The sequence below is a fragment of the Drosophila pseudoobscura genome, chromosome 2 (assembly GCF_009870125.1).
Source record: "Drosophila pseudoobscura strain MV-25-SWS-2005 chromosome 2, UCI_Dpse_MV25, whole genome shotgun sequence".
NCBI classification, from domain to species: domain Eukaryota; kingdom Metazoa; phylum Arthropoda; class Insecta; order Diptera; family Drosophilidae; genus Drosophila; species Drosophila pseudoobscura.
Window position 1 is genome coordinate 16,436,936 of NC_046679.1, and position 11,762 is coordinate 16,448,697.

General features: G+C 43.4%; 2 protein-coding genes across 4 annotated transcripts; one reads left to right on the forward strand and one right to left on the reverse strand.

Annotated features, from left to right (window-relative positions):
- The first annotated feature begins 56 nt into the window (after positions 1 to 56).
- LOC4801926 (GTP-binding protein 2) lies at positions 57 to 10,303 on the forward strand. Of its 3 annotated transcripts, none has more exons than XM_015181977.2 (4): positions 57 to 313; positions 8,052 to 8,725; positions 8,789 to 9,657; positions 9,713 to 10,303. In XM_015181977.2, the coding sequence occupies exons 2-4, from the start codon at positions 8,056 to 8,058 to the stop codon at positions 9,983 to 9,985; spliced, it is 1,812 nt and encodes a 603-aa protein (XP_015037463.1). In that variant the 5' UTR covers positions 57 to 313; positions 8,052 to 8,055; the 3' UTR covers positions 9,986 to 10,303. The 3 variants fall into 3 exon arrangements, with proteins under 3 accessions (XP_015037463.1, XP_001358944.1, XP_015037464.1); XM_001358907.4 differs by lacking the exon at positions 57 to 313 and adding an exon at positions 7,436 to 7,667; XM_015181978.2 differs by lacking the exon at positions 57 to 313 and adding an exon at positions 7,437 to 7,712.
- Positions 10,300 to 11,662, reverse strand: ECSIT (evolutionarily conserved signaling intermediate in Toll pathway, mitochondrial). Its single transcript, XM_001358908.4, has one exon. The coding sequence runs from the start codon at positions 11,586 to 11,588 to the stop codon at positions 10,332 to 10,334; it is 1,257 nt and encodes a 418-aa protein (XP_001358945.3). The 5' UTR covers positions 11,589 to 11,662; the 3' UTR covers positions 10,300 to 10,331.
- Between the last annotated feature and the right edge of the window lie 100 nt (positions 11,663 to 11,762).

Below are 11,762 nucleotides of genomic sequence, written 5' to 3' on the forward strand. Positions count from 1 at the left end.
TTGCCTATCGATATGAACGAATCGATATATTATGAACTGTATAATCGATATATCCATATAAAATATCAACAAGTGTAAACAAATTAATTTGATTGCTCGTACACACATCTAAATTTAATGTTTAGAACATATCTGTAGTTCGCTATTAAATATGTCCGTTAAAAATAAGTGCATTTAAGTGACCAGACCAGTCCCCAGCCCAGCAAGGAAAGTACCAGCTTCTTTACGCGCAATCCTGGCATTATTGAACGGAGCATCATCATTGCATCAGATTCCGCTGGCCTTCCTGGGCCTATTGCAACAATTGTGAAATGTAAGTGCAGCAGTGCATTGACCTGCATTTTAATTCAATATTGGACGCATAATGTGATGCAATTGGCCGACGCAACTGTGCAAGATATGCACACACGTCACATGCTATGTATGCAGTGATTGAAATAAACCTACGTCTGCACTTCTTTTTAACTTGACACGTACAACAGTAATCGCCCAAAGAAGCTTTTCGTGAATTGCTTTTCATCAATTTCAAGATATAGCGCCATCGTTCGCGTCGTTTGCTATCAGCGCGTCGCAGCTGATTCGATCAAAACAAACCGCCTTCGGTTTTGTGTAGAACCAGAAAGATGCGAAAAGCAAACAAGAATACGAGACAATCAAAAGCTCGATATTCACCGACCTTTGCATGCGCTTCCTCAGAATAGATATGTGTACATGAGCATCAATTCAAAATAAAAGGAGTTGAGCAACTACAACTAACTGGTTTTAGAAATAAAGATTCATAAATGATGTGCTAAAACATATATACAAATTTTAATTTTATTTCTTTCGATTTTTATTTTATTTTATTCGGTTTGAGATAGGCGTGGCGACGGCCGACGCGGTTCATTTCTCCTCCCGAACTACTCCACTCCTTACAAGTAAGTTCCCAGCACTCCCGACGCTCACTGCTCGTTCTGCAACATTGTTGCGTACCCAAAACTCCGGTGTCGCTGGGCAACATCCCCTGTGTAACGGCTGATCTTGTTTTTATATATTTTTTCGATCGATTGTGTTAACTCCTCCTTCACTTAAGTGGAAGACGTCCTCGGATTCCTTTAAGCCGTCAATTAGCACTTGGAGGTCACGTTGGCGTCTGTTTCTCGGAGCCAATCCAGATATTATCGGTCTTCTTACGAGTCCTGATTCCAGTTGGTCGATGTGTCGTAAGTTTCCATACTTAACCTTTATAAGTACGGCAAGCTCGGTACGTCTTCATGGTTTGTTATGTCGAGGAATGTGGATACTGTTGATCCTGGAGACTTCCTCGCGTAGTTCTGTTTATCGATTGTATCCACTATGTCGTTTATGATGATTATGCCATTATCGATGCGTGTTACAGGTTCGAGATGGCTGGGCCGAGTTGGACAGTGCGCGATGACACCGGAGTGTAGTTGCTGCGCACAAGTTGTGTAGGGAAGTTTTTTACAGAATGTTGTTGTAAGAGTGGTAGCGCAGTTTCCGATAGCTGTAACATGGTTACCACCGTCGGCAATTTTTCGTCTTCGGCGAAGTTAATTGTGATGCCGTTGTGCTCAACAGGGTGATTACAGATTAATCTTACAGAATATTTTTTTTTGTAAACTAGGTAAGGCTTAGGAAAGAATTCATTATTAAATAAAACTTTGATTTTAGCTTCCTCTATTAGATCAGTAATAGTTAAATTCGTAGAGTGTTCATTAATTATTCTTCTCAAATCGTGAGAGTCTAATACGGAAGGGTTAACAATTCCTATCTTTGCAAGTGTAACTGATAACATTAATGCTTTTAATTCTGAAATAATTATTCTGTTTCTTGAAAGTAATGTCTCATTTGCGATTGTAGGAATTGGTTTCTTAACTCTTCTGTATCCTCTATTATTGTTGTATATTGAATAGTGAAGAGGAATATGAACTCATTATGAACTGATGTCTATCTTAAATTGTCCTTGTGGACCACCCTTCCTTTTATTAGGACCGTTGTCCCCAAGTCTGCCTCGATTTTATTTTCGGTGTACAAAGGTGTCAGTTTGTTTCCTAATCGTTTGTTTGCTTTTACAAGGACTGTGTCACCTACTTGAAACTGTCTATCATGTCTTACTTCATTCAGTTTTTTCATTTGGAGTTGTTGTGCTTTATGAACTCTATTCCTGATTTCCACCTCAAGTTCAGGGGAGGACGAGTGAATTACATCGACCGGACGTTTCTTCGTTACGGAGTGAACTGTGTTATTGTATTCAATAGTTGCTTGAAGTATCGTTTCCACAGTATTTGTAAGCTTCCTTTGGGCTGTTAAACATCTCGCAATGTCATTAAGGGTGCTATGGAATCTTTCGACTTGTCCATTGGAAGTACTATGAAGTGGTGGAGCATTTATAATTTGAATGTTATATTGGTTACTTAATAATGATTTTATTGTCTCGGACTTTATGGAAGGTTCGTTATCGCAATAGATCGTCTTGGTGTTCCGGTAAAAATTGATAAGTTGTAAAATTGCTGATTGTATGTCAACTATTGTTCTTGAAGCGATGGGTTGGACAACTGCAAATTTTGAAAGCTTGTCTATGCATGTGAGGAAATATTTTTTATCGGTTGAATATACGTCGATATGTAGCATTTCGCCCACATACGAGGGTATGGGTATTTCCCCAAGTATTTGTTTTTGTGGGTGTCGGTTGTACTTGGCCGTTTGACAAATTTTGCAATTTGCAACAACCTCGACTGCTAATTTGGTCATTTTCGGGAAAAAATAGTCTTGTAAAATTTGTTTTACATTCTCCTGTGCCGCCCTATGGGCTCTATTGTGTTCTGTAATAACTATTTCTTTTTGTTCGTTCTTGTCCAAAATGTCATTTACTATATGTTTTGTGTATCGGAATATTGTTGTTGGAAATGTTTCTATTAATTTATGTTGAATGAATGCTAATATGGGTAATTCGCAGTGGATTGCATTTACGACATCTTTTTTGACAGCGTCACTTATTTTTTTAATTAACGAGTCCCTACTTGAGAAATATATTGTATGTCGGATCTTTTCACCGAACAAAATGGTTGTGCGATTTGAAGCTACTTCATGTTCCTCTATTATAATTTGGTTTCGAAAACAGTTGATTGGTTTGTCTGTTGATTCTATAGTGTATGTAAGTGATATTTCGCTGTGTATTGTGGCCCTGTCTGACTGTGCATCATCTTCTAAGGTATGGATGTTGTGTCGTGATAGTGCGTCAGCGACGAAGTTTTCTTTTCCTGGCTTGTAGAAGATATTTGCATTGTACTCGTCTATGAGAGCTTTCCAACGTCTTATTTTTGCGTTTGGGTTGCGATCAGAAACTGCAAACGTAAGAGGCTGATGGTCTGTAAAAATATTTAAATTTTTTACTCCGTATAGATAGTTTCTGAGGTTTTTCAAAGCCCAAACTATAGCGAGCAGCTCTCTTTCGTTTGTTGCAAAGTTAAGTTCCCTATCATTTAGTGTCCTTGATATCATGGTAATTGGCTTCCCGTCTTGTGATAAGACGGCTCCCAGACCGAAGGACGAAGCATCTGTTGTTAGGTCAAATGCTTTCTTATAGTCAGGATAGAGTAACATTACGCTTTCGGATGCCAGAATCTCTTTTAGTTTATTGAATGCCGCGCACTGACTTTCGTCTAATTTGACTGGTATTTTCTTTGACTGTCCGGCGCTTATCTTGCCATTTTCGCCCTTAAGGATGTCACTTATGGGTTTAGCTATGGATGCAAAGTCTTTAATAAAACATCTATAGTAACTTGCAAGTCCAAGGAATGATCTGACGTTGAACAAAGTGGTTGGTTGTTCGTAGTTACGAATCGCTTCCACTTTATTGGGGCATGTTTTTATACCATTACTTGAGACGACAAATCCTAAGTATTCGACATTCTCCTTGAAAAAGTGCGATTTTTCGCGCGAAACTCTCATATTGGCATCGTACAGTTTGTCTAAGACCCATGCGATATGCTTGACATGGCTTTCCATGTTTTCGGAAAAAATGATTACATCATCGACATAAACATAGCAAGTTTTCCCAATTTGCTCTCTGAGCACGTCGTCAATGGCCCTCTGAAAAATACTAGGTGCATTTTTCAAGCCAAAGGGGAGTCTACAGAACTCATACTTCCCATTTGCTACGGAGAAAGCTGTTTTTTCTCTATCTTTTTCTGCAAGTAAAATCTGATGGAATCCAGATTTAAGATCTAGGGTTGTAAAGTATTTAGCTGTACCCAAGTTGGATAATATAGAAACTATATTGGGAATGGGATATTTGTCATCTGTTGTTTTTAAATTTAGTTTCCTGAAATCTATGACCAAACGTTTTTTTTTATTTCCCTGTTCATCGGTAGCTTTTTTGTCTACAACCCAAACGGGGTTGTTGTATGGTGACCGAGACGGTCGTATTATACCACCTTTCAACAAGTCTTGAGTTTCTGCATTTACGAATTCTGAAACGCCCATTGGATATGGGTACAATTTTGAATATATGGGATCTTCATTTTCTGTTCGGATAGTGCCAATGATATTTGTATTATATGGGAGTGCTTCATTTGGGTCTGCGAAAACCCCTGTTCGGTTTCCTAACATCAGCTGAAACTTTTGGGATATAGTCTCAGGGACCTGTATTTCCTCGACATTTGTGAAATTTATGTTTGCACATTTTAAAAATTGGATTGTTTCGGAACCGAAGTTTGTTATTAATTTTTTATTCTTTAAGTCCAGTAGAACGTCACTCTGTTTTAATAGGTCAAGTCCAATTATACCGTCAAATGTCGTGAGGTTTGGTAGTAAAAAAAATGTTGAGTTGGTATTGAAAAGGTGCATTATACATTTTTTGTCTATGCCACTATAGCCATGGATTGACTTCACTCGGAAGGGTTTATTTACTAGGGTAATATGTTTTAGTTCTTTTAATGGTTTTATGTAGTTTTTGGAAGCTCCTGTATCTATGAGTAATTTGATTGTTCTCCCTGCTACTGTCCTTTCTATGAACGGAAGCAAGGAGTTATGTCTAAAAAATTAATCTGGTCATAATCTGAAAGGTCGTTTTCTATGCCATCAACTTCGGCGTTTGCTATAGTTTGGTAATCCTGTTCTTCCTGATCGAGTAGGGTATCTTCTGCTTCTACGTGGTTAATTCTTTGTTGTTTCGGTCCCGTAAAACGTGCGCTACTATTGTTCGGTCGCTTGTTTGTTTGTCCCTGGTTGTTGTAGTCCGATTGGTTGTTTTGTTGCTGACTTTGCCACTGGTTTTGTCTCTGAGGCGCGCTATTTTGTTGATACTGAGTAGTCTGCCTAAAACGTGAGGATGTGTCCACGTCCATTGGTTGGACCTGTTCTGATTTTGGTAAAAATTCTTGTTTCCTATACTGTGGGAGTTTCCCTAGTTGTCTTTGCCTTGTGTCCGTCATTAAATTCTCTCTGCCATGCTGTCTTTGTTCAGTTCTCTGAGCTTTTTCTTCTATGCTACGGGCGTAGTTTGAAGCGAACATATATCGATCATGATTAGCCTCAACTTCTTGAGCCAGTGCCAAAGCAGAGGGTAGATCTTTTGGTCTTGCCGAGAATAGAACATCACTTAAAGTCTTCTTGGTTCCTGAGATGAACACTCGTAGAGCGTCCGCTCTGTATTTCTCATTCAATGAAGAAGCTACAGTGGTTTCGTTAGTCATAATTGTTTTGTTTATAAGGAGGGTCAGTTTCTTTTCTACTTCGTCATAGTACTGTAATAATGTCAAATTTCCCTGCCGGAGCGTTGACATCTCTTGTTCAATTAAGTATATTGGTCGTTTGTCTGCGTACGTAAAGTCTAGTCGATCTATAATGGCTTTAAAATTAAGGGGAGTGTCGAAAGAAGAGAGTACCATATCAGCTGAGTTCTTAACTTTGTTTCTCAGTATTCCTAAAGCTTGATAATGTTTTGAGCTACCGTCAAATTTCTCATAAACTTTGTATGCGGTATGCGCAGCCTTCCTCCATGAGACATAGGTTTCATTCTTTCCCTCAAAGTCGGGCAGGGATTTCATAATATCAAGAGTCTCATTACAGACAACGTCTGTTCTTATCTCTGCATCCTTGTACGCCACCACTTGAGGAGCGTTAATTTGTACACTATTTAAGCTCTCCTGAATACCCTGTAGTTTTGAAGTGAAGCTCTGTTCCTGTACGGCTAGTGCGCTTGAAACCGCGGCCTCTATCATGAGTCTGAGCTGCTCGTTTGATATATTCATTTCTAAATTTATGTTCTCTATTACGTCTTCCTGATAATTTGTTCCTTTTAGTTTCTGAAATTCTTTTACCAAATCTTGTACTTCCTTATCACTCATAACCTAAACCAAAAAATGCACCTGTTTTTATTTATTTCACTATCAATCAACTTGCAAGACTAAATTGTGTTTTATGTGGGGTTTTGAGTTTTTTTTTTTTAATGAACACTCTACTCACATGTTCTTTGTCATAAACTATGTTAGTATAGCTGCTTCTTGATGTCTTCTTGTTGGTAGGTGTATGGTGGTGTATGGTGTACGGTTTATGGTGTATAGTGTACAATTTATGGTGTATGGTAGTATGGTGTCTTCTTTGTCTTCCAGATGCTGCTGGATTTATACTATGTTAGTATAGCTGCTTCTTGATGTCTTCTTGTTGGTAGGTGTATGGTGGTGTATGGTGTACGGTTTATGGTGTATGGTGAACAATTTATGGTGTATGGTAGTATGGTGTCTTCCTTGTCTTCCAGATGCTGCTGGATTTATACTATGTTAGTATAGCTGCTTCTTGATGTCTTCTTGTTGGTAGGTGTATGGTGGTGTATGGTGTACGGTTTATGGTGTATGGTGTACAATTTATGGTGTATGGTAGTATGGTGTCTTCTTTGTCTTCCAGATGCTGCTGGATCTGTTTTTTTTTTTTTATGTTCAATTGCGTGTATTGGTTTTTTATTTTTGCCGCTGGTTCAGGTTTTGCCGTGGGTTCGAATTAGTTGGGCGCCAATTTTAATTTTATTTCTTTCGATTTTTATTTTATTTTATTCGGTTTGAGATAGGCGTGGCGACGGCCGACGCGGTTCATTTCTCCTCCCGAACTACTCCACTCCTTACAAGTAAGTTCCCAGCACTCCCGACGCTCACTGCTCGTTCTGCAACATTGTTGCGTACCCAAAACTCCGGTGTCGCTGGGCAACATCCCCTGTGTAACGGCTGATCTTGTTTTTATATATTTTTTCGATCGATTGTGTTAACTTACATATGCCTCAAATGATGCAAGTGTCGCCTGAGAATCTAATTCGTCACCTCACATTGCAGGCTCTACCCGAGTAGGGTATCGTAAAAGCTTTGGCAACTTCTTTATTTGGGTGAATACACACATGTATGTGTGCATGTACGAGTATGTATATGAGTTCTAAACGTGTGGTCGTAGCATAAAGCAGAGCAAGTTATAAACAAAATCGAAAGGCTGGCCGCCAAACACAAAAAGCACAAGTCGGGAGCAGAGCCAGAAGCAGAAGAGATACAGCCAGAGATATAGCCAAATAACAGATTGGACCTGGGTGAAGGCAAAAGCGCAGCCAAAATCGATAATTTGTGCCAGCAAACCCGCGTCGCGCGCAATTGCGACCAAGTTTTGGTGTATAATTATTTGTAGAAGTGAGTCGTTAAGTACCACAAATATCGCTATAATTTGATTCTCGGGTAAGAAAATGTGGACTCCTCCGCGTAGGTCTCCATCCCATGTCATCCCTCCCCATTGTGTGTATCTGCATAAAGTCGGAGGCAAACATAAACAAGAGTTTCAAGGTCGCTTCGCTGCAAGTCAAAGAGGAAAACGAAGAAAAACAGATATGATGTGTATACATATGTGTACATCGAAAAGCACATATGTACATATGTATAAACTTTTCTACACTTCTCTGTGTGTTTGTGTTTCAATGTCGCAATTCGCCAAAATATTGTACTCTTGTTCTATCGAAAATTGTTCTTTGTTATTGCTGTTTATCTCTTGTCTAACAATAAGTCTACTAATATTTATAGCAAGATGGAGTCCTTCCTGAGTCTCTTCGATCCCAATCAGGACGACGGCTTTGACGAGGAGCCCGAGATAAATGGCAACTCCAGCGGCGGGGGCAGCAGTAGCAGCGACTACGAGATGGATGCCAACGCCAATGAGTGCAGTCCATACAGTGCCACCGCGACCGCCACGGCCAAGGGAAATTTGATCTTTGATTTCGAGCAGGGAATACTGCCACCGGAGCCACAGCTCGGCAATGTGGAGTACAAGCTGAAGCTGGTGAGTCCTTCCAAGCAGCGCTTCGAGCATCTCGTCACACAGATGAAGTGGCGTCTGCGTGAGGGCAACGGCGAGGCCATCTATGAGATCGGTGTGTCCGATGCGGGCTATCTGCAGGGTCTCAGCGAGAAAGACATGAATGCCTCGCTGATGACTCTGAAGCAGATGGCCCATCACTTGGGTGCGAGCACCTCAGTGCTTCGCCGCAAGACCATCGCCGCTCGACGGGCGGTGGCCGAGGTGCTGGTGCGTAAGATTCCCGACGATCAGCATAACATTGAGGTGCGGGTAGCGGTTCTGGGCGGAGCCGACGCTGGCAAGTCCACGCTCCTGGGCGTACTCACGCAGGACGAACTGGACAATGGACACGGTCGAGCGCGGCTCAACATGTTCAGGCATATGCACGAGATCCAGTCCGGTAAACATAATGGATATCAACACCTTTTAGCGCTTACTAACACCTCTCCTCCTCCTCCTGCAGGTCGCACATCCTGCATCTCCCACGAGACTCTGGGCTTCGATGCGCTGGGGAATGTGGTCAACTACAAGTACAATGAGATGATGACGGCCGAGGAGATCAGCGATCGCTCCAGCAAGCTCGTTACCTTCATGGATCTGGCAGGCCATCGACGCTACATGCGCACCACGGTCCAAGCGCTGAGTGGCTATTCGCCACACTATGCCATGCTGGTGGTGTCAGCGGGCAGCGGCTGCAACGAAACTACCGAGGAGCACTTGGCCATTGTGCGTGCCCTGGACATGCCATTCTTCATTTTGGTCACCAAGACGGACATTACGTCGCCGGACGCCACCGTGCAGGAGCTGCGCACACTTCTCACAAACATTGGGTGCCGCAAGGTGCCGTTCGTGGTCACCAATACCGATGAGGCTATTTCTGCTGGCTCGAATCAGGTGTCTGAGAACATTGTACCCATATTTTGTGTCTCGAATGTCACGGGAACTGGCCTAAATCTGGTCACCAAGTTTCTCTATGTCCTATCGCCGGGCATAAGCAATGCCGAGAAGGATCGCCTCGAGCAGGAGTCCTGCGAGTTTCAGGTTGATGAAATTTTTCGGGTCACGGACGTTGGTCCCGTGGTGGGTGGTCTCCTGGTCCAAGGCGTGCTCATCGAGAATATGCCATTGAAAATTGGCCCTCTGCCGAACGGTAGCTTCCATCCCGTCAGCGTCAATACCATCCATCGGAATAAGGCGCCATGTCGTGTGGTACGCGCTGGCCAGAGCGCCTCGCTCTCGTTTACCATGGACCAGGAGCTGCCAAATCTGCGAAGCGGCATGGTACTGCTGGGCGACAGTCCGGACGAACCATACGGCACGTTCTTCTTTCAGGTGAGCCGACAAAAAGTGTTGATTCTTCCTTATAAACGCATCGATTCCTTTGCAGGCCAAGGTATCTGTGTTGTTCCATGCCACGGCCATCTACGTGGGCTTCCAGACCACCGTGCACATTGGAAGCATTCGTCAGACTGCCGTTATTCGGGGCATAATGGGTGGGGAGAAGCTGGGGACCAACGATTGCGCCTCCGTGATGTTTGAGTTTGTCGGCCATCCGGAATACGTGCGTCCCGGCATGCGCATCCTGTTCCGCGAGGGCACTAGCAAGGGCATCGGCGTTGTCACGCAAGTGTTTCCGGTCAACAAAACTGGCACAAAGTGAAACGATCCCGGCAGAAAAGTCGCCGGATATTGATATTATGATATATGACATATTTCCAACTCAGATGAAATGTAAATACTTAATTAGAGGTTAGAGAAATGATGCGTGAAATCCCAGGCAGATCAGATCTTCTGTAAATTTAGTTTCGAGTTCTGTGATTTTTCGTTTAAGCTCGGATCAGTATATACTCGTATATAAACCAGCAGCAACAGCAGCAACAAACAGGCTTCACAATTTGAAATTGTGTAATCTAATCGTTAATTTCCTTTAACCTAAACCTTAATCAAACCCAACAAATTAAAGACAACGACAAACAAATGGCTCAACAATGAATTTATTCAATAAGTTAACTTACGCTCGGCTCCTCCTCCTTACGGCTACGGCTACTGCTATCACTGCTGGTCGCTGGAACACTGGCCGGTCCCTCGATCTCTTCTGCCTTGGCAGGCACTGTGGATGTGAACCTGAACAGAACGGGGACCTCGCCAATGGAAGGATTGCCATGCGCCTCCAACAGACGTATCCACGAGAGTAGCGAGTCCTTGGTGGAGGTGCCAGTGGCGCAGATGGCAAAAATAGTGCCATCGTCCTGCTGGTGGACCGAGCGCAGCTTGCCAAGCTGATTGTGTCGTCTCGGTGGGGGGCGACCGAAGAATGGCACCTCAATGTGCGACACATCATCCTCGTCCAGCTGGCGCTCGTCCAACTGGGCCAGGAACTCGGTGTCAGCATCAGCGCGCAGGGTGAAGTAGTTAATTCGACGATTCCGTATCCATATGTGAAAGGGGCCCTCAATGTACAGGGCCTTTTGCCGAGAGTGCTCCCGCAACAGCTTCGACTGCTCCGGACTCATGCCGCTCACGATCCACGTCTCGTCCACGGCATCCTTGAGCTCCTTGGTATCGAATACGTTAATCTGCGACCGCAGATCGACCGTGCACATCCGCTCGACGGCCAGTTTGGCGATTTCCAGCGTATCGTCGGGCACCGGGTTGGGCAGGGGCCAGGGCGACAGGTTCTTGAACTTGGGCATCCAGTACATCATCCGCCAGTACTTGCGCAGGGGGTGACCCTTGTTGCCGAACACATTCAGCAGCATGGCCTCCATCTCGTAGTCGGGCATGACGCCAAAATCCTCCATCTGCTCCAGCAGGTCTATGATGCACTGCTGCTGCTTGGGATAGTGCATGAACTCGGCCTGAAACAGGTTCGTCGGTATGAATTTTCCCTTGGGCATCACATTGATCAGGGCCTTGTACACCTCGAGATCGTTCTCCACGCCAAAGTCGGGCATGTGCTTCAGTGCAGCGTAGATGAACTCGACATGGTTGCGCCTATGCACATCGCGCTCCTGGAAGATCTCCACCATTGTGAGGTACGTGTCCTTCGTCTTGTCCTGTGCTGCTGCAAACACATTACGCACAGCGGGCAGGCTCTTTGAGCCACCTGTGCCAGAACGTTTTGCATTTGGATTTCCGGAGTTGGAATTAGTCTCGTCGGCTGAATAGTTTCTGTGGAGAACGGCGGGAACGCGTTGTCCGGCACAAAGCGACTGGCGGCCAGTGCTGTGCATCCGCAGCAGGCACTGGGCCCGTCGCAGCATTTTTTATTTATAAATCTAAAAATTTAACTATAGTAAATAAGATTACAAAACATTGCAGACTAGGGATGGTATAAACTATCGTTAACTTGCCATTTTCATCGAAAATTTATAAAAATCAGTTTTAATGTTAGTTTCAATGCTTTTCCGCTTTCAGTATCGGAGCGTATCTATATC